Source organism: Mesoplodon mirus (assembly GCF_964341445.2).
Source record: "Mesoplodon mirus genome assembly, chromosome: 4".
Lineage (NCBI taxonomy): Eukaryota > Metazoa > Chordata > Mammalia > Artiodactyla > Ziphiidae > Mesoplodon > Mesoplodon mirus.
This window is the reverse complement of record NC_138979.1, coordinates 177,998,842-178,022,438: the sequence shown is the minus strand read 5'-3', so window position 1 is coordinate 178,022,438 and position 23,597 is coordinate 177,998,842. Positions and strand designations below refer to the sequence as shown.

Genomic DNA, 23,597 nt, shown 5'->3' with positions numbered 1-23,597 from the left:
GAAAAGGCAGGCACTCAAAAGAGCAGAATCGCGGCAGTACTACTGGCTTGAGAAAGTAGTACGTGTGCAGAACGTGGTAACAAAGTTTAGAAAATGCAGAGTGATCATGTTTAAAATAGACATGTCATGGCGGTCAATTCTTACTTTAAAATTGAGGTTAGAGGCAGTTCCATCGTATGAGCATGAGGGTGTGCGGCTGCAACCTGGTGACCCTGCTGACTAAAACACAGAGCTCATATTCCCAAACCTACCGGCAGATCATGACGTCACTAAGCTGACATTTGTCATTACTGTTATTACTATCAATAGTCCCTTATTTTTGATAATTCAGAGTTTATAAAACAGAGAATATTGATAATCTTGTGTTTTGTCTTATTTTCTAATTTGCACCATGAAATCATAGTTCCATTCCCTCCTTTATGCATTTATATCATTTAACCCCCAAAGAGATAGCCTAACATCTGGAATCTGGGTCTTAGAGGAAAACAAACAAGCAAACAAAAAAAAGAGTTGGACCAGCCAAGATGGAAGAACCGGTGGCTCTAGAACACTTGGAAAGTTTAAATAGACTTATTAATCACCTTAGGTTAAAAAAATTGTTTGAACGACAGAATATGAGAAAAAATCTATTCCTTCACCAGGAAGCAGAGGGGACACAGAGAAAGTGGCATTTGCTAATCTGAGAGGTAAAACAAGAAGAAAAAGCTTGACCCACCAGTGTCCCAGTTGCTGATGTTATGGGGGGCGCTAGACTGATGTTCCAGCTGTCGCTTCATTAACTGGCTCATTGTCAGAGCTCCCAGGGATCCCCTTTTCATCTGCCTATACTGAGCTATATGGAGGAAATTAGGAGATAATTACTAGGGGGAATAAATTTGCACAGCACACAAAGGCTCTACACATCCATACAGAATCTTAATTGAAACTTCATTGGCTATTCGTCATTATTTAGTAAGTTGTATGCTCCTGTCCAGATGAAAAACTAAGGCACTATGCTATTTCTGGTGCCTGTCTTCACTCGATAAAGAAAGAAACAGTGCCTATGAGCACTTATCTGTAGCCTGTAAATATTTACCCCAGTTACAACAATATGATATTTTCATTTACTTTTTAATTTATATACTCTGCCTTGTTCCCAAAAGGATTCAAGACAGATAGTACTACTTTGAATTTATAGCTTAACTTTCTTTAATGGAGCTGTGCATACATACATAGTTTCAGTTTCCATTATATCCCTCTGAGGCCCCCGTGCATGTGTGTGTGCTTGTGTATGTACATGCATATTTTGGAGTAGGATGACACATATCAACCCCAATTTTTAGAGAGAAATTGAAGCAAATGAAATTATGTTACTTGGAACCAACCAGCAAATGAGGTGGTCGTAAAACCAAAACATGTTGACTCCAAAGTCAATGCTGTTTTCAATCTCTGTATGAGCCTCTGCCTACTGTCGGAAAAATGTGAATTGAATAACATTCCACAAGTATATTCTAGTACACATCTTTGTTTTAAAAAAAAATAGCGGTAACATTTTTATCTTGCAATTAGGCATTGACAAATATCCCATGATTGATAAGTCACGTACATAAGCACCTCCAAACCGGAAAATCAGTGAAAAGCACTTCTGACAACAGACTGCTGAGTGAGAAAGCAACCTGCCTCCTGCCCTCCTATTCCTCCTCAAGTGCTCCCACCAATCCCTGCCACCAGCCCAATGAGAACGGAAGAGCATCGCTAACAGGCCTTTTATACATGATCCCAAACAACTGGATATTTGAGAACTTGTGGTTATTCACTCTCTTATAAGGACAATTTCAGAAACTGAAGCTCTAAAATACATGGTCTAGAAGGGGATGGTAGAAACCGAGATGTCTTTATGGCCCTAGAAAGCCTTACATGTTATACACAGGTTTCACAATCATGGTACCAGGGCAGCAACTTGGTGTGATGCGAAATCAATTATGACATTGTTTTTAATGTAATTAGCATGCTGTTTGATTCATGGTGGTCATGGCATGTTTAGCTACAAAATAATCAGCTGATAAACTGAGCAAAAAAGAGGGGTGTGATGAGAATTCTTGTGTCTTGGAGTCTATGTTAACTGAATTCATGGAAATGACTATGCAAACTAATGAAAACTCTGATTCTTGTGGTTGATTGGTAAATTTTGCAATTTCATGGTTCACTTGAAAGTGCAGCTCCAGGTAAAATTCAAAGGCAGAAATCTTTTAGAAAATTTAACAAATTTCAAGTAAAATTCAAAAGCAGAAATCTTTTAGAAGATCGACAAATTTAAAAATTAGCCCCATCTATCAGACAAAATCAAAGAAGGGTTAAAAACCTCTAGTGATTGATTAATTTCTCCAGTCCTCAGTAATTTTTAAAGACAGAAGAATTCCCTGAGAGTCAAGTCCCTTAATGTTTAGCTCAGTGTGTAAAGCACCTGGCATTATGTCTCTAAGAACACACCAACAAGAGTTATCCAATACATGCTTTAAATGGAGAGAAGGAGGAAGGTGGAAATTTAACGATGCACTATGCTGAATCCAAAAGGGCTAGATTCAATCATGACTTCAGGACCATGATTCACTGATACATTTTATTTTATGATACATGTAACTAGCACTGAAGTCAAACTGACTTAAGTCATCCTATGTCAAATTATATCCAACTTGGAATTCTAACTATAATTCACTTTTTTTCAGATGACTCATGCAAATTAGGAGGAGAAGATACACTTTCATGATTTTAGTACATGGACTTAAAAATGGGCATTTTTTCATGTTATGAAACAGATTTTTTGTGATAAAAGAAGAACAATTAGATTCAGAACGAGGCGTTCTTCTTTGCTGCCAAAAGGGCAAATAACTGTTACTTGAAAATGCTTTCTTAGAATTTCTGTAATCTCTATTATAACTGAATTTGAATTATTCTAAGGCAGTGTGGTATACTAAAAAACACCATGGGCTTGAAAAATCAAACAGACCTAGCATCAATTCCTGTCTCTATCACTTAATAGCCGTATGACTTTAGGCAAGTCACTTAGCCTCTCTGAACCTCTGTTTCTTAGTCTATTAAAACCGGGTCAATAATATCTGCCATGCAGTGCTGACGTGAGGATTTAATAAGATAGCAATGTGTGTAAACCACTTAGCACAGTGCCTGGAACATGGTGTCAAATAATTGGTAGCAATTATTACTATTTTGTCTGTAAATGCCCGGAGAACAAGGGGTGTCTTATTTATTCACCTTTGATCACCAGTACCAAGCACAGTGCCTGGCACTCAGCAGACACTTAATAAATAGTTGCTGAATGAATGAAAGCATGAATAAATGAATGATGAAGATGATGATGTTGTTCCATACTACCAGTCCAGCATTTAAGTTAAGATCTTTATCTGGTTTTCAGGATCATCTTTATTTCAAAAGACTGTTAAAGGAAAATTCACTAGCACTTGAGGCAGTGGCCACATGGAACACAAAATACACCAGCATAGATGACAAGGGTTTGCAGAAGTTGCACCACTGTTTGTATCTCTGATTCCTACTGAGAATTTCCCATGCTAAAGTCTTTTAATTGACTCCACTGAGCCAGGTGGACACCCTTATTTTCACCTCAATAGAACTCAGGCTCCTCATGGGCAAAATATAGGACCCAACAAACATGGCAGTTTCAAAATACTGAATAGTTGCCTCCAGTAGATCCAGTAATATTTCATGCCATTTTAATTTTCCAATCCAAAAGTGCTATATTCAATAATAACTTTGGGATCATGATATATCTGATACATTTATTTGATGATAACTTAGATAAAAATTTTGTCAATGATGGAGGTGATTCAAATTAAACAAAGGTGTTTCATGTAAAATTCCGTCACAGACAATGTTTTTCACTTGTCCCAAAACCAGTTCCATGTCTTATGTTTAGGCTAGTCATACATAATACTTATTTTATTGAATTATCCAGTGATTATACCTTAACAAATTAGGATTCTTGGCCTATCAGTAACTGTACTGATTTATCAAACACTTGAGATGCTGACAAAAGTGGGCCTATGTCTCAGGGTCTCTGAGAACATACAACATAGTGTTACCTAGGAAGCTAACACAAAGTTTAAAAAAAAAAAGAAAAAAACAATACCAAGAGTGTGAAAATTGAAAACTATGCAGCAGATAATGCTCCAAATCAATGTACAGGTGAAATGATCACCAAAGGAAATCTTACTTGATATTGAAGAATGGCTACTTGTTTCTGGCACACCTGCTTCTAATGTAGGGGCAGATGAGGATTCTCGTGGCATTTCCAAAGCTGAAAGTCCTTTAGTAGCAGGATCTACAAACAGAAATATTATTTAAAACTCAGAACATTGATTAAAAGCAAGTTCAAGAACCTTTTTCATATATTTTCCCTTCTTGCCCAATTCTCCCATTCAAATCGTTATATACTTTCTGGCCCTACTATAACTACTTTAATGGAATCACATACACACTGGTTTCAAAGTTCCGTGGGAGTTGTTTCCACATTACACTCTGCATGTGTTGCTATGCCTCTCAGAGATTAACAACAGCACAATTACAAAGCTAGAGCTCAGCATGCTCATATCACATACCCTTGCACCTTTCCGGAACTGAATTTCTTTTCATACAAAACCCAAAGACACCTACAGTTGATCCACCTATATCATTCCACCACTCCACCTTTGTCTGGCAATTTCCTACTCATCACTTACATCTCAATTTATATAGACAATTCCTCCTCCAGAAAGGCATCCAGGACCCCCACCCCCAGATTCAAACAAAAAACTGAATCATGTGACCCTCTTATGCAATCCCAGAGCACCCTGTCCTAACCTGTACCAAAATGAACACGCCATAATGTAATTGTCTGTTTACCAGTCTAAAACCTTTGCTAAATCATAAGTAATTTCAGAGCAGGGATTGTATCTAACTTGGAATAATTACTTACCAATAACTCAGATTTTCGATTTTATTAGTTGAGCAATAAAGACGTATCATTTGCTTCTGCTATTGACAAATGCATCTAAGGTAAAATATTTTCTGCATATAATATTGTCTTTTTAATCTATGAATAATGGGAAACAAGCTGTCCCACATTATTCTAGGTAAAGATTATCCTTTAAAGCTTTTTGAAAAGTTTAGTGGTTTATCATGGCAAACCCCTAAAACATTTTTATAAACTTCCTTGACATCTTAAGCAACACTCACCGTATATTGAACTCAATGAGCAGCCTGGAATTACTACTATGGGCTTCCATGATTATAACATGTCCACCCTAAATGCTTCAAGTTCTTAAGCTTCATGATATCTTTCTCCTCCTTTTCAGGTTATCAATTGTTTTTCTTGCCACAGAGCAAGTCACCATACATTCACACATACATACAATATAAGTATGCAGATGCTATTCTACTATTGGGTGATCATTAAACTTATTACACTGTCAGAAATAAAAGTAAAATAGATCCTAGGTGAGGGCTGAGGAGAAAAGCTTTTAAGCACTAATTTTGGAACATCTATTTTTGGTTCTCAGAGGTCTTTCTGAATAGATACATTTGCCAGATAAATACTTTCTTGGTAACAAAAAAAAGTATAACTGTTACAATGTTTCCCAAACTCTCCAAATAAAGCATAAAAATAACTACCCATTTAAAATTCCTTAGTGATTAAAGCTATTGCTTTTCTCTTAGGTATTCTCCACAAACCACAAGTTTAAAACATGCATAATTACCTGTCTTACTCTTATCTGCTTCTGTTTTACATTTGCTCTTACTCTGGCATAACAATCCCACCGATAATGTAGAACAAGAAAGCTTAAAGGCAAGAATTCTTTAACAGATTATTGAGACTTTTAGAGTCTCGATATGCTTATTAAAATCCTTGGTATCTTTAATTTAAAGAAACGTCATAACTGTAAGATAGTTGTTAATAATCATTAGTGTACCAAGATTCTTTAAGCCAGGCAATTTTTGCTCAGTCCTAAATCATTTTATGAAGCCTTCCATTTGTATATAGTTTAAGACAACAAATATATGAATAGAGCTATACACTTAGCTTAAAATTCTTCTATTCAATTTTTTATACTGATGTGAAGAAAATGTCATGTTATTGATTCATTCATTCATCAAATATTTGCTACCACTCTACTAAGTACTTGGGATACAATCAAAGAACAAACTAGAGAAAATTTCTTGCCTTTGAGAGAACAGTGGGGACAGACAGACAATAATTAACATACATAAAAGTAAATAAATTATTATATATTAGAAGAATAATTCTTTATAGAAGAGAAATAGAGAAGAGAAAGTGATTCTAAGGTGCCAAGTAGGGGTGGAAAGGTGGGGTGTGGTCCAGGCCTCATGGGGAACCTGATGTTTGAACAGAGAATTAAAAGAAATGAGAGAGGGAGCCAGGCAGGTATCTGGAGAAGACAGTTTCAGGCTGAGGGACCAGCCGGTGCAAAGGCCCCAAGGTAAGAAAATGTAAGGAGTGTTCAAAAAATGGCAGGAGGCCACTGTGGCTGAATAGAAGAACTGTGGAGAGAACCATGCAAAATGAAGTCAGAGAACTAATGAGAATCAGGACCACGTAAAGCATTTTAGGAATTTAAAGGACTTGACTTTTTACTATGAAAGAAATGGGAGCCAATGGAGGGTTTTAAGCAGAGTAATGGTATAATCTCATGTTTTAAAGGATCACGGTGGCTGCTGCGTTGGGAAGACATGAAGGCAATATGGGTAAAAGGCAGGAGCCCAGTTAGGAGGCTATTGCAGTTGATCCACATGAGAGATGTTAATGGCTCAGACCAGGGTGGAAGCAGGGGAGATGGTGAGAAGGGGTAGATTTTGAAGGTAGATTAAGGTGCCCAGATAAAAGAGGAAATGCAGTTAAAATTTAATTTGGGATAAACAACAGAAAAGTTTTTAGTATGAGTATGTCCCGTGCAATTTTTGGCGGATGAGGCCCCAACTCTTCACTCCTCTCTGAATCAATGACCGTTGCCATGTAACTTAAAAGTTCCTCCCACTAAAGAGGCAGAGTGTATTTCCCCTCTTGACTTTGGCTCCAGCCAGGTGATTTGCTTTGGCTCATGGAATGTTTGCAGGCATAACATGACCAAAGGCTTGCAAAGCTCCTGTGCAATGGGTCTTGCTCTCTTGTGCCTCTTCCATCACCCTAAGAAAAGTATTTCCAGGCTTCATGGGTCCCAGGAGGAGGCTGGCCACCCAGTCCAGCCTAGATTAGTTGATCTGCAGATAGCCAATAGCCCTTGAATTGAATAAATGCTTTTTGTTATATGTTGCTGATATTTGTATGTTTATTTGTTACACAGCATTATTCCAGCAGTAGGTACCTAACAGAGTTGTCTCAGTATACAGACGAGATCACCAACACACTGAGTGTAGACAGACCTGAGAAAAGGACCAAGGACAAAGACCCTGGGGCACTCCCTCATTAGGGAGTTAAGGAGGAACCGAAAAAAGAGATTGAGAAGGAGTAACCACTGAATATGCAGAAAACCAAGAGAATGTGTATCCCAGAAGCCAAGTGATGTGGGGGTGATCAACTCTGTGAACTATTGAGTCAGAAGATAATATCTAAGAGCTGACCATTGGATTTAGCAGTGGAGGCCAGTGGTGACCTTGACAAGTGAAGTTTGGGTGAACTCTGGAAGCCTCATAGGAATGATGAGCACTTTTTAGAAAGAATAGTATGGGAGAAAATTGGGAATAGTGATAGTACAGAGAACTCCTTAAAAAGTTTTGCTAAAACCTAGAGGGTATTATGCTAAGTAAAGTAAGTCAGACAGAGAAAAACAAATACTCTATGATTTCCCCTATATGTGGATTCTTAAAAACAAAACAAGTGAACAAGCAAAACAGAAACAGATTCATAGATACAGAGAACAAACTGGTGGTTGCCAGAGAGGAGGGGGATGGAGGGATGGACAAAATAGGTGAAGAGGATTAAGAGGCACAAACTTCCAGTTATATAAAATGAGTCATGGGGATGTAACACACAGAATAGGGAATATAGTCAACAATACTGTAGTAGCTTTAAATGCTGATAGATGGTAACTAGACTTATCATGGTGATTATTTTGTAATGCATATAAACATTGAATTGCTATGTTGTACACCTAAAACTAATATAATACTGTATGTCAATTATACTTCAATAGAAAGGGGGGGACTTTTTGCTAAAAGGGAAGAAGCAAATGGGATAATAATGGGGAGAATTAGGATCAAGAGCTTTTTTGAAAAAAGAGAAATAAGATGATGTTTGTATATTCAAGTCAAAGATACCTTAGAAAAAACTAAGGGAAGAGCAAGAGGGGAGATTTCTGGGAGTACATCCTTGAGTAAGAGGGAATCATGTCCACATGTGGAAAGGCTGACTTCAGACCAAAACACAGTTCACTTGCAGCCCCAGCTAGGAAGGCCAGGTGTATGGGTGCAGTTGATGGAAGGGAGGCAGAGAAAGGGGTAGGAGGATGTGGAAATCTCTTCAGATTAGGTCAAATAGGAAGAGATACTGAACGTTTGGAAAGAAAAGTAGCTATGAAATAATCAGGAGAATGGAAACGTGAACGGACCAGGGAAATACGGTGTGATGCCAGGTAGCTTTAAGGACCCAGTTGAGGGTCATGGTCATGAATTTAAAATAAGACCAGTCAATACTGTGATGCGTTTTTTCTCCAGCCACACTCATCTGATAGGTACAGGTGTTGGTAGATGGAAAGGCAGATTTGACGAGGGTTGTGTTTAGCCAAGCAAGTCTGAAAAAGCAGAGGTCAGGAATGATGTAGGCAAGAAAGGATTGTAATGACTGACTTGAGAAGGGAAGACATGAAGAAGGGGAGGAACAGTGAGAGGCAATAGGGTCAATACAGTGCTGTCCAGAGAGAGAGGAAATGGTGATCAGAGAATGGGAGACATTGGACTGACACTATGGACAGGCTGCAGTTATTGATAATAACAAGTTCTGTGATATGACCATAGGAATAAGTAACTGAGTGAGGGTGGAAGATGAAAAAAAAAGTCTCTGGGGAAGACGAATTCGAGGAACTGAGAAGCCAGAGTGTCAGAAAACACTGTACTAAGACACTGTACTATGTGTATCAATACTGAAATCAACAAGAATTAAGACAGGAATAGTTTAGGAAAGAGTAAAAAGAGCCAGGAATTAAAATTGTCAATAAATGAGAAAGTCAGGGTAAGTAATGTGAGATTCAGAGCTGGGTGTTTTTAAAGACAAGGTGGGAATGGTCTGAAGGGGGAAATGATGAGCAAGGAAGATGCCTATACCCTGGCCCTAGTCAAAGGACACTCTTTCTCAGGGAAGAGCTGCGTTTCCATTAGACTAAGAAGGGAAAGGAAACAGAGCACATGAAGGACCATGAATTTCTGATGGAGGAAAAGTTTCAGGAATTGCGATAAGGTGGGAGAAAGGATCTGGACAGGAGATGTGCAAGGCCTTATGGAAATTAGTGTGAGAGAGATGAAGGGTGATCCGGAGCTTCTTGCAGGGACTGACATGAACAGAAGGAAAGTACACAATGCCATTAGACTTGGTAGACTCAAGGCAATTAGCAATGGCAAGGCTGTGAGTCCGGGCCCCCCTTGACTACCACTGATAGAGGCCAGAAGGTCTGGGGAAGCCTGAGTCTTACTCTGAGCACATGGCCCTCCTTCCAACACCCCGCAAGGAAGAGTAGCTCTGCATGTCTGTGGCAGGTGGGACACTACGCAGATATAAAATGATTGTGACAGTATAACCTATATTATGAAAATTTTAAATACATCTTAATTGTCAGATACTTTCCTTCTTGCTCTGGTAACAAATATATTAATATAATACCAATCTCCTCCCTGGTAGCCTGGGGAACAACCTGACATAAGGATGAATAAAGAAGGCAACACACACACACAAACATACATACCACAACCTATATACAACCTATATATCATATATACCCACCCTATTGACCTCATATAGTTTCTTATATACCCACCCGACAGACCTTATATGGTTTCTTATATACCCACCTACAGACCTCTATAGTTTCTAGGTCAGTGCTTCGCTCCATCTGTATGCAACAATTTTCTTGGCTCCAAATAATAAAAAGGTGTCCCAGTTTCCCTAGAAACCTTCTTACACTTTCTTGTTATTATGAGAATCTTTTTCTTCCCCCTGCCTGGCTGGAGCATGACCTTTTCCAAATACATTCATGTTCATTTGACAAGTTTTTACAGAGCTCCTTGGAGGTACACAGTTCTGTCCTATGAGGTAGAGAACAATTGGAAAGCTTAGCAAATGCCTAGGGCAAATAAAAGGGCTGAGCCTGTTCTCTGAGGAGCTGCTTTTGTTATGGAGTGGGGGAGAAGTGCTGTGTGACGTGGGGCAGGGCACGTCCCCTCCTCCGAGTGTCAGTGTCCTCTTATAGGAAATGAGGGATTATACTAGAGGTCCCCAAGATTTTTGCCAGGGCTCAGTGTTCTGTAGTCTACGAATCTACTAAAATAATCATCCCTGGCCGATCTCATTTTTTCTAGAGATTCACATTCTTTTTTGTTTTTTGTTTTTAAATATGGGCTGAGAAATGACGAAACGTTCTGATCAGTATTACGACAACAGAGCAGAGAACTGTGTTTTAGGATGAGGTGGACTATCAGCTTGTCACTTTTTCAAGTTAATCTTTCTTGGAAACAGTGCCTCCAAGGAAACACAAGAAACGGCATTTGAGGCAGGAAGTGCTCGTACTATAACAACTTCACCATCAACTGGTGACCGTGGATTAGAGTCTAGGTTGTAACTGGGCTCTTTTTGGTTCCTGAGGGCACACAGTGTCTGCCAGACTGCTGATATTTGCTTAGAATATGTAATCAGTATAGACCCTAAATGATTATACAGTCAATTCTTAATCATTCCAAGCACGCTTTGCTTTATTTTAGCCCTTCATGATATTTTAGTTGTATCATAATTCACTAAAGTATAGCAGGAAAAAAAAAAGAAAGCAATAAGAGTTCAATTAATGACTTTTGCTGTTTGAGGAAAACAAACATGATACTTGGAATGTCTTGATATGAATTAATCATTGCCTCTTGTTGTCAAGGATGATCAAGAATTGAGTGCAGAGTTTAGAAACAACCAATACAGAAACATGTATGGAGCCAATAGGACCACATCTGAATCCAACACACTCCAGTAAGCAGGAAGGGTTCAGAGTGATAATGAAGCAATTATAATGTCATTCCTTGACACTATAAAATTGAGAGTTTGATGCATATCAGTGCCAAGACCCTAACAAGCAAAATGCAGAAACTTGAACGTAAGGCTGGGAGAAAGAAGAGAGACGCGCTCACCTGGATCTTTCTGATCTCCCAATTTGTCTAGAATGTTGAAGGAAATGTCAAGGTACTCTCTCTGGATGGCACTGACTGCAATCTTCCTCTGTTTCCTCTGCCTGGGGACAATCTGAATCTTAAATTCAGATTCCTCAGCTCCCTCCTCTTCTGCCTTCCTTTCAGGGTTCTGTTCTGCGTCTGATTCGGCACTGGCGTCCGGCTTCTCACTTTCCATTGGATTCTCTGAATCTTCAGGGACTTTGAGGAGGACAGTTTTTGCCCCTGAACTTGGCATCAGCCCACCGGGCTTCCCTTCCTCAGTGCTGGGCTCAGGGTTATCGTCCAGTGACACCTCAGGGAAAGCAAGCGTCTTCTGAAGGAGGTCTCGTTTTTGCTTAAGCGTGAGCGGGCTGCCACAGGAAAACCCTTGCAGCTCCTCGGGCTTTGATAATTCTTCGGAGTCCGTGGGGTCTTCCAGAGCTATGAGAGGGGAGTCCCTGTCACCCGCCGACTGGTTATTTCCTGAGTCCTTAGAAGAAAAGTCTTTGGAACAGTCTTCCACACTTACTTGCACGAGGGGCGTCGTACTGAGGCTGAGGACAGAGGGACGGTTGCAGATGGAGGGAGAGGAAGCAGCATTCTTACCAGGGGTACCATCGTCCCCTTGGTCCATGGTCTCTTCTTCATCACTCTCTACTATTCGGAGAGGGGGAAGAGGTTCAAACACAAGGGAGTCGCTGTCCGACGTTGAGAGCGTAGAGTGTTTTTCAGGCCCAGATGTTGAATCTGAGGACAAGTCTATCAGATCTAAATCCTCTTTGGGAGCAGGCTTTATGGGGGAATCCACTTTCACCTCAAATGTCTCCATGCAGTTTAACCTAACTTCTGGTATTACAGGCCTCCGAGCTTCTTGAAAACCTTCCAGAGCCGGGTTCTTGGGGATTTCGGCATTGTCAGACCTCGTAGCAGAATTCTGTCTAGACCGTCCATGGTCATGCTGTCTTTGCATGAAACAAGCAGCTTGGGCTGAAGGCTTGTCTATGTCACACCGGTCTATGCAGGACTTCCTACGGTGCTCATCTAGTGTAAACAAGAGGGAGTCTGCATTCCCTATATCAAGAGATTTTTGTTTTAAAGAGCGCAGCTTTTTTTTCTGAATGCTTTCTTCTCTCACACAGTGTAGAATGTTGTCTTGTAATGCACCCGTTTCTCTATATTCAGCCAGTTCTATTTCACCTGATTAAAACAGAAAAAGCTAGTACTATTTTACTTGGAGATTTCACCTTTCTCTTCCCCTCAAACTTGGGCATACAATTGGCATCAACCATAATCATAATCCCAGCTCTACCAGAAGGTAAAACTGACTTCCTGGCCAAATTTTCATAAGGTTCATTCTAATTTCAAAAACCAGAAAACTTTGGAATGAGAGAACCCCAAAAGGCAGTTTAAGATCTTATTTCTGAAAACAGGCTTCGGGATAATTCCTCAGCTCTGTTCATTTGTGCACAGGAGAGGGGATCGCTTTTGGCTGAGGCGGATCTAGGAAACTTTATTCAAATTGTGTGGAAGAGAAGCAAACATTTTGCAACAAATCAAATCAAGCAATGGCCCTCTAAGACGATCACGACGTTAATGATGTATCTGTCAATTCACGTATATATATAAGTGCATATATATATATACTGGTTGTGCATACATATATATCAAATCAACGGTATTAAAAATGTGTAGTAACATAATAAAATTAAGATTTCACCCCCAAAAAACGGTAGAGTACAACATTTCTGCATAAAATTACTAAGAGGAAAAAATTCATACTTCTCTGAACATTCATCTCAACCGGCTGATATTTCACCATTTTGCTGCCGCCTATCCTTTTCAATCTTGCAAAAAAAGTTTGAGACTCTTTATTGCAGGGTCCAGTAGGTGTATCATGAATATCAGATTCATCAAAAACACTATCTTCTTCTAATTGGGGAGAGAAAGTCAAAATTACACTTTAGAGGTTATTCTCTCTTAGGCTGTATCTACACAAGCATTTCATTGAAAGCATTATGGAACACAGCCTGGGGTGGCTCTAAACCAGCCCAAGTCTAGCCTGGCTTGGCATTTCTTTCAGGTGTCAAATTATTCATGTGTTGAACAGAGCAACTGTTACAAGTTTGCCCCTCATATTCCATGTCACAGTGGGCAGCATTTTCAAGACAGGCATCTCGATATTCCAACAGGACCTTCATGGGAAAACTTTTCCAATGTACTTAAAACCAGATAACCAATACACGTCAAGAATCTGGGACGCTCCTTAAATGTGCCTGCTTTGGGTGAATTTTCAGGCTAATTTGGCAAAAGAAAATTAAACAAAATGAGTGGATCTTGCCCCTTCCAAAAATATATGCCTTCCTGGGATTTGAGAACTGGCATAGACACAGCCTAACAGTACATGCACCTTAAACTTTGTGAATGCAAAATACTGTACTCTACATTTGGCAATGAAACACACAACACACAGAAAAAGCTTAGAAAAGCCACTGGTCATCTCAAAAGCTCCACAAATGATTATGGACTGATAGAGTAAACAAAGGAAAAAGAAAACAGAAAATAACATTTCCCCATATTAAAGTAAGAGTTTGCCACAGGTAGCTATTATGAATCCCAGAAAGAATCTTTGACTCTTATGGTCCTGAGGCTCCATAAACAAACTGGTCACTTGAGTCCTATCAAGCTTGTTTCTATGTTCTCTTCTATCCACATTTGGCTACTTTTAAATAAAAGAGAAACCCAAAAACACAGTAATGAGGAAAAGGTTGCTATTTTGCAACCCATGAAGTCCACTTAATAAATTTTCTTCTTGCATCCTTTAGAAAAGCCAAAGCCATGTACAAAGCAGCAAGAGAAAAGGCTACAAAAATGCATTTAATACCACAGTAAATGGAATTAGCCTACTCTTCAAGTTGAACATCATTGAAATCATAGTATTTGGCCTATATTTATATCTACCTATATGACAAAATGAGCCTCAGGTGTGATTATGATTATTTAAGATTTCTTGAGTATAAGGGGAGTACAAGCATAGGGTTAAGTTTTAAGGACCGATCCTGTCTTAAAACACAAGATTCTATAAGTTAATGAAATTTGAAGCAGTAGATGTTAGACAAAGTAATCATAGTAATCTTTTTGGTCAAATAAAAAAATAAGCGTTAATGACCAAAATGGATACAAAACTCCCAGTGAACTTCTGCGATGATGAGGAAGCCTATCAACACAATGATCTGTTTTATTTCTTTATTTCCTTTTTAAAAATACTCTCCTTTGAAAAATACAGTTTTTCGAAGAAATCATTGTGTAACTTCCCTTACATAACTTTGAGAGAATTCTCAAGATGTACTGAATGAGAGAGACGGAAAGACTTCAAGATGGCTCCTCCCATCCAGAAAGGTTCATCTGGGATTGGCCCAAATACTGAGCCCACACTGATGACATCTATAGTTCAACTGAATCTGTCTAATTTCCCAGAAACTAGGACCTAAGATATTCTTCAGGGAAGATCTGAATGGTACCAGAACTTAATGAACTTAGTTCTGACAGCTCTATCTCTGGCCAACCTAGGCTCTTGGACCTTTTGGCAATAAATGAACAGTGGAACACTGGCTCCTATCCCTCCTATCCAGACATTTCCAGAGCAGTCCCACCAAAAAGGAACCTATTAACACCACAAAGGGCCATGGGGCACTTGGCTTTCTCCCAGGACTGGATTGATGATGTCACCTTTTACGAGTCTAGTCACCCTGCGACATGCACTAAAGACACACACCTTGGCTCTTCAGCTCTCACCTGAAAACATCCAGGCTGGAAGTTTATCTAAAGTTTCATTCTACTGCCTCCTTTGCAGGAAAGCTATCAATATAAAGAGTGTCGATACTGGAAATAATTTAAACCTATGCAGCAAAAATATTTCACTTCAGTTGCCTTAAATTAATTCTTATTGAATAAGGAGGCTAGGAAAACGCACTTCAGCAAATTTAGGCTCCATTCAAACCTATGAGCACAAGGTCAGGAGCAAACTAGAGATGGACAAGATTACGGCTCCACTGAGTGCCAACCAAGATTTACTTCACAGTCCAAAGCAAGATGTCTCCAACATATAGGAAAAGGTTTACAAAGCCTCCTTAACTAAACAGCAGACAATTTTTTTTACAAAACACAATTTCTTATGAAGGGGGCTTTAGAAGCATATCAATTATTTCTCTTGAGTGTTCATTTTAAATAATGAAAGCAGCAACGTTCATGGGAAAGTTGGAAAATTAATGAAGCAGTAGGTCATTTTTTGACTCCAGAATGATATCTGGGTGGGGGGGGCTCCTCTATCATCTAAGAAAAACATTGTCCAGAAATGTATTACATATGCAAGCTAAGTTTGAGATAGAATTGAGATATGTAAAGTACCTTTTTCTTTTTCGCTGTATCTGCTTATGTTACTGTTGTCACTGTACAAAGGTCCTGCCGCGGCATGGGGCTTGCAGCTATGATACTGTGCATTGAGTGTATTGACTGTTATGTGAATCAGATGCAGCAGGACCTTGCTGATATCACAGTCTCGGTATGGATACTGCTCAATGAAATGGAGGGAGAAAAATATAAATGGTTATTTTGAAGGGTAAGTTTTTCCACTTGACCTTGCTAGATATTTTTCTCAGTCTCTTCTGGGTATAATAAAAAGAAAAATGTAGAAAAGCAGAAGCATAAATTCTTATCATGGCCTTATTTTGACAAGGGACTGTATTCCCTTCCTCTTGCACCAAATCATGGATGGCAACGCATGCCATTTTGTAGTTATAATTCCTTTCAAGAAAATTACCTGGCATAAACATTTGGTGTATGAATACAATTTTAAATAGTTTTCTTGTTTTCTGACATAATAATTAATACAAAGATAAGATATGAGGTTCTGAGCATAAAGAGAGATTATTGATCAATATTCATCAGAATTTGCTTTAAGCATTTTGGAGTATACACTGGCATGGTCTACATTTCTATTTTCATTCCAATGGCTCTTTACTTCTCGACAGTAATTGTATATCATGCATCTTCCTCTGAAGGTCAAATTACTATCCTACAAAGATCTCTTAAATGTTCTAAGAGAATCATTCCACCCAAAAAATGAATGACTACAGCAACTCACCTTGTAAAGGATGACAAGCAAGGCCTTCAACCACATCTGCCGGATGTGAGGTTTTAGGGACCAGAGAGAACAACGAGGCGGCTGTTGGAAATAATGCCGTAGTTGAGGACAAGAGCAGTATTTGAGCACCTGAACCACCAAGGGGAGAAGGTGTTTTCCCAAATTAATGTTATAGTCCATAACCTGAAATAGGAAAAAACGTAATAACTGAAGGAAAACTATAAAGAGCATTTATAAGCCAAAAGGAAAACTTTGAACCATCAAAACACAGGCAAAATATTTTACAGGTATCTCACAAAATAGTAATAGTAATGGCCAGTACACATAGAGGGGGCAAAGTCCTAGCTCACAAGAAATTTAAAAACTTGCAACTTAAATAGTTTTAATCTACTTATCTATTTAATTTATCTACTTAATTATCTGTTGAAAATAAATTTTATCTTTTAAAATGTCCTATTAAGCTATTAACTAGAATTAAACTAGAATCAATGAAAACACATAGTATTGGTAACTATGTAGGGAAGTGGGCATTCTCAGACACCACTGGCAAGAGTATTTCTCAACACGTTTCAGGAGAGCAATTTAGAAACATGTATTCAGAAGTAGGAAAAAGCACATAGCCTCTAATACGGCAATTAAATATATCCTAAGGAAATAATCTGACAGGCATTCCCAGATGTATGCATAAAGATATCCAGCATTATAGCCACCGCAAATTGAAAACAACCTCCATATTCAACAATATGGAATTAAATAAAAGATTGTTTATATGACAACAGAATACTGTGTAGCCATTAAATGGAACATGGTACAAATTTATTTACGTGATATGAACTTCACAATAAATTTCAGGTTTAAAGATACATATATGTATATATATACATATTCATACACACATCAGGCACATATATATATCAGTATGTATAAATGATCCCATTATTATAAAAAATATGTGCACATATACATATACACACATATGTATGTATGCATGTATATATGAATGTATGTAAATCTGGAGCCAGCGACATACACCAAAATGTTAGTAAGTTATATTTGTCATGGGTTTCCTGGAGATTTGCATTTTAATTTTTTTCTTATAAATCTAAAATAAATATGCATAATGTGAATATAGAAAGAGAGAAGTGAGGGAGGAAGGGAAGTAAAGTTTGGTATCTGAAATGATGTATTCTCACTCCCTCATAGACAGCTGAGTATTAGTGATGATCCATCTAGTTATCAACACCAGCAAGAGACATACATATTGCTCCCCCTTTGCTTCTCTGTGTTCGTTATGTTAATGATCTATTTGAGCTAAATAATAACAGCTACCATCACTGAGTCCCTACCATGAGATAGTCACTGATTAAGGCGTTTGCAATATGTTGTCTCTAATCTTTCCCCCCCAAAATCTATTACCAGTGAGCAAAGAAGGAAGGATGCTTAACAGTTAACAACAGTGGCAGAGCTGAAATTCATATCCATTTCTCTCTAGCCCCAAGTTCTACACCCTTTGCAGATTGGGACAGCCATTTCGGACAGTGAGATTTGTAGCATTGGTCAAATTAGGCATATATATACCCAATGATCTGTTACGTCTGCTCCTGGACCCATATCCCAAAGGAATTCTTACATTGGTGAATAAGGTGCACGTACAGAATGTTCATTGCTGATCCGTATGGGGTGGTGAGGAGTTGGGAGCAATATAAGTATCCATCACTGGGGGAATGGATACTTAAATCATGGAAAATGTATACTATGATATATAATACAGCAGTTAGAAGTAGCAGAGAAACATGAAAAAAGCCAATGATGATAAGGTGACATGAAGTAAGTTGGATGATTAACTCAACTCTCCACTTGAAGCCAAAAAAGGAAGACGATTAAAAAAAAAAAAACTACAAACAAAAATTCCACTCTCCTTTATTGTTTAATGGGTAGAGTTTCAGTTTAGGATGATGAAAAAGTTCTAGAGATGGATAGTGGTGATGGTTACCTAACAATGTAACAATGTGTATACACTTAACTGCCACTGAACTGTACTCTTAAAAATGATTAAAATGACAATGGAATATTACTCAGCCATAAAAAGAAACGAAATTGAGTTATTTGTAGTGAGGTGGATGGACCTAGAGTCTGTCATACAGAGTGAAGTAAGTCAGAAAGAGAAAAACAAATACCATATGCTAACACATATATATGGAATCTAAAAAAAAAAAAAAAAGGTTATGAAGAACCTAGGGGCAGGACGGGAATAAAGACGTAGACCTACTAGAGAATGGACTTGAGGACACGGGAAGGGTGAAGGGTAAGCTGGGACAAAGTGAGAGAGTGGCATGGACTTATATATACTACCAAATGTAAAATAGATAGCTAGTGGGAAGCAGCCGCATAGCACAGGGAGATCAGCTCGGTGCTTTGTGACCACCTAGAGGGGTGGGATAGGGAGGGTGGGAGGGAGGGAGACGCAAGAGGGAAGAGATATGGGGACATATGTATATGTACAGCTGATTCACTTTGTTTTAAAGCAGAAACTAACACACCATTGTAAAGCAATTATACTCCAATAAAGATGTTAAAAAAAAAGATTAAAATGCTAAGTTTTCTTTATATTTTACCCCCCCAAAATCCCCAACTCCCTTTATGATATCAGGCTGTTGATGTCCTCCACGTACCCCTGCCTAATAAAGTAACTTATGCAAAACTTTACACTTAACCAATGTCAGCTAAATGGAATTTAATGACTTGCTTGTACTAAAAGCCTAACGGCATGACTCCTGAAAGCCTACACTTACTTGGGCAATTCCTGCAATAAACGCATTAAAACAAGTTGACAGGCGCATTTTTTGAGGTGCAATCATGAAGCAACCTTCCTGCTGGTCGTAGCCAAGTAAGACATACAGGTGTCGCTTGACCGTGTTGAAGGCCTTGGCGCTGCTGATGTCTGACTCGGCGCTGCTCTCATCCTTGGCCATGAACTTCATGAGCACTGTAATCAGCTGGTGCACTGTCTGGTGGTCGATCCCAGCATCTTCGGGGAGCAGGTCCTTGATGGTGTTGTCATTCTCAGGGGATTGTTGGCCTGTCAGTACAAGAAAGGCCATCAGTGGGTGGTTCCCCCACAGGTAAGTTTACACTAAAATCTCACTGATCAATGAAGCACCATAGCACCCTATTTCATCCTTTGTATCAATAAAGCCTCTAAATATTTAAAGGTCTGTTCTAGACAAACTTAAAGGCACAATATGGCCTACTGAGCAAAAAAAGCACTGGTCCCAGGGTGGAAATTACAATGACCAAGTAATTTGGGAAGAATAAGGGAATGCAAAAAAAAAGGGGACACTATAAAGCAAAGTTATCTTCAAACAGCAAGACAGATAGCTACACAAACTTTGCATTTAGCAAATTTTTGAATATCTTGGCAAAGTTTCATCCTCACTAATAAAGAGAAGTTTTCCTTCCAGCTTTGTAAAATAAGCATATAAGAATAACCACAAAAATCATTTTCCTAAAATCTAGTGAGCAACTAAAACATCCATTGAGTTATTTTGTTTAAATTATAATCTCAATTCAGTTATGTTCAAATATCAGCTGATGCAAAAAGAAAAGTTTTCTTCTCCACATCCTAAGATATTAACAGTGTGTACTCTTTGAATGATATAGTCAAAATTAGAAATAGCAAATTATAAGCCCTGCTGTATGTAATGAGAAACATATAAGGGGTGGGAGGGCACAGACAGAAAGCAAGAAGCATGAACTTTTAAAAACAGAGAAAAACACCACATGAAGGTGAGCTGGAAGTTCACATGGAAGGAAAAACTACCTTAGCCCTTGACTTACTCTTAACCTAACAAATAATTATATCTGAGTAGGTCCCTGACATTGACTTTCTCTGTTATTTCTCAAAGTCAGAAATTATACCCTGTCTCCCTTTGTTTTCTGCCTTTTCTGATCTGGTTTAGTTTAGGACTTTGAGGGAAGGAACAGTGAGATTTGCTCTTCCATATTTATGTTTATGTTTTGGGCCTTATTCAAAATACCCTATATGCATTCATGTCCTTCCTTTGACAAGCCACATGAGAATTTCTAAATTGGAAACAAAGTTTTTGCCTGGTGGGTTAGACCCACACACCAGCATTCTCATCTCTCATCCTGAGAGGAAACGTTCTAAATGATGACAAGCTTTGGTTACAAATCATTACAAACCAAACTTTGATGCTATACATTTTAATTATGGCATGCAGGATACAACCAAGAGCTAGGTAGTAATTTATATCCTTTAACGCCTCAACTAATTTGGCAAAAATCTCAGTCTTCTAGGACCAGCCAAGAGAAGCAAGATAGAAGAAATGTTTCCTGGGGACCACAGACATTAGCTGTCTCAAGCCTAAACACTTTCTCTGAAGCAGTGGCAGGAAGGTAATGTCAAATTCTGAATTTGCTAGTTTAGAACTGCACATAAGGTTACATGCTTGGTTGTCTAGATTTCCCAAGATGATCAGAAGAATGTTGATCTTTTCAAAAGTGATACACTGAGATGGGATAGTTGACAATGAGTGAAGAGGCAACAGAATCAACTAAGTCTAAGAACCTCTAGTATAGGGGAAACCACCTAACAAACGTCAATATGACCCTCGGACATTAACAAAATTTTTCAGTCTCATAGAATCTGTTCATGAAGGAATAAATGTATGCAATGTACTTTAGAGAAGTTTTAACCAAAAATTATTCAAATAAAACCTAAGGATTTGTTTATTACACTGTTTCACATGCAGAGAGTGGTCAATAAATTGTTACTATTATCATTATTTATTAGGCATGCATGACCCATCAGGAAAAAAATCAATTCATGTGGAACACCCTATTTCACGAAAGGTCATAAATGTAAAGCATTACTGTATATTATAATTCAATTAAATGTCTGAAAAAGAAGATCAGACCAAATCCTTATTTTAAAAGTTTAAAGAACTATCTTTTCAGCATTGAAAAATATTTAGTCTTGATTTTTTTTTTTTTTTTCCATCAGAGTATTACTTTACAACTAGCAGGAGGGTATTGCTCTGGGCAAGCTTGGGCCAAGAATGTGACAAGTGTGAGAATCTAGGTTACCTACAGGGTTCAGTGTTATTGTAGCAGCAAGCAATGGCTGTTAGGATGATATAGCTTCATTCCTCAATTCGTTTTAGCTCTGGGGGGCAAGGTTTAGGAGAGCATGTATCACTCAGCCCTGCTCAGCCACCTCCAAGTCTAGACTGGCTTGACTCCAAAGTTAAAAATGGAACTGAGGAGGAATTGAGAAGGAGATGCACCTTTGTTTTTTAGCCCTGAGAGTCTAGGGGACTCAAACAGAAGAAAGGGAGATCCAGACAAGGCCCAGCTAGGACACCGGCTCCCTATTTCCTCCTATTTAGTTCAAGTCTAGAAAATAAACAATCAGGCTTCAAGTTTAAATATTTCAAATCTCTTCGCCCCATTGCAAGTAGACATTCATTTTAAAAGTGTGTAACCTTAGTTTTCCCATCAAATCATATTTTCCTAATGACTAAGTGTCATTTCACAAAGGCCCCATTCTCATTTTGGATTCATCTTCATTGATCTGCAGTGCTTAGCTTTAAGTTTGCTGCTCTTTGCTTTCCCTGAATAGCCAGTAATGAGTGATCTTTCAAAAACCATTAAATGTACTGAAAAAAGAACTAGTTAATGGAACTTTTTGCATAAAGTGAAAGAAATCTCTTTTCATTCCAATAATTTACCCCTCCAAGTGTGGGCTTTGCAAGTCTGTGCTTTGTATATTGTCTTTCTTTAAAAATAGTGTAAGCATATGACTGATACCACTCTTCATCAAGAAAAGTTACCTTAATCAAATCCCTAAGAAAAATGAGCTTAGGAAAGCTGAAATTTTCTTTATGGATAAAGACGATATTACTATTTTAGTTATCTATAAAAGATATAAAATTTCCGTTTTAAAATTAAATGCCTATAATATTTTCTCTAAATGTGACAATTAAAACACTTCCTTTTGAATTCTAGTCTGTGAAATTCCTATAACTGTTTTAACTATAGAGATTTAACAGGTTAAGGGATTTGATTTTATCATTTTTGTAAAGAAAAATGTAAAAATCTTTATTATCATGGGGGCAGAGCTACTCCTACCCTCACTTTAACATGGACTGGGTCCATCATGACCTGTCCACAGAGTGGCACAACTGATTGAAACGCCACGGTATAATACCGTTTTATTTATTCAGAAGATGTGAAACCAGGCAGGACCAGGATCTGCTTTTCCAGACTTATCTCCTATTGCTCCACCCTAAATGCTCCACAGCCTTACACACGGGGCTACTCCTGGATATCAGAACGGAGCCAGCCTTTTCCCACCTTGGTATCTTTGCTCGTGATGCTCTCTTCACCTTGCACGGTGGTCCTCCACCCACACCCCCAACTTTATCCTATGGATCTGGTCCCCAGAAGCCATTCTTATTAGCATGCCCACCCTCTTCTCAGCAACTGGGGTCCCTAAATTCTATACATCTCCAAAAACAAGAAAGGAGGGAAGATTGGTGGGAAAGATGGAAGAGTGCAGGAAAATTTCCTTTAGCATTTCCCGACTCTCATGTGGCAAATAACTATTATGCGAGGCAGAACTTTTTTTTTATCCATTTGCGGTATTTCCCCTGTAAGAACAAAGACTCCTTGAAGGCAAGTGCTATGTCTTATCCAATTTTACATCCCTCACAGAATATGGCGCAGTGTTTGATATATAGTAGATGCTCATTATTCGTACATGTTTAAAGTGCATCGAATTCAAATAAATATTTCAGATCTTTTCTACATGGGCAAAAACCTGATGAAGTCCCCAAACAGCAAGGAAGTGGGTAGGGAAACAGGGAACATTCCTCTGTGTAAGTCGACTCACTGACCCCTCTGTCAAGCCGACAAGTGGCAATTAGGTAGTGCAAGGAAGTTTCTATGAGTTTACTCTGCATTTGGTCCAGAGAAACCAATGATCAAGCACTATAAATGAGTCTGCGTTATGTTGGTAGTTCTAACTACACTG

The 23,597-nt window shown here is 38.5% G+C and overlaps 1 protein-coding gene across 4 annotated transcripts in view; it reads right to left on the bottom strand.

The window, feature by feature from the left end:
- The window catches only part of UNC79 (unc-79 homolog, NALCN channel complex subunit), a gene marked incomplete at its 3' end in the record, with an annotated part of 213,226 nt that overhangs the window by 66,720 nt on the left and 122,909 nt on the right, over positions 1-23,597 (bottom strand). For 2 of the 4 annotated variants that reach the window (XM_082619521.1, XM_082619522.1), the window contains 7 exons: positions 19,336-19,622; positions 16,544-16,726; positions 15,808-15,970; positions 13,183-13,332; positions 11,383-12,600; positions 4,226-4,333; positions 716-832 (listed from right to left, as the gene is read on the bottom strand). In XM_082619521.1, the coding sequence (XP_082475647.1) occupies positions 716-832; positions 4,226-4,333; positions 11,383-12,600; positions 13,183-13,332; positions 15,808-15,970; positions 16,544-16,726; positions 19,336-19,622 (2,226 nt within the window). The remainder of the gene's footprint in view (positions 1-715; positions 833-4,225; positions 4,334-11,382; positions 12,601-13,182; positions 13,333-15,807; positions 15,971-16,543; positions 16,727-19,335; positions 19,623-23,597) is intronic. The other 2 variants (XM_082619524.1, XM_082619523.1) reach the window with 2 other exon arrangements.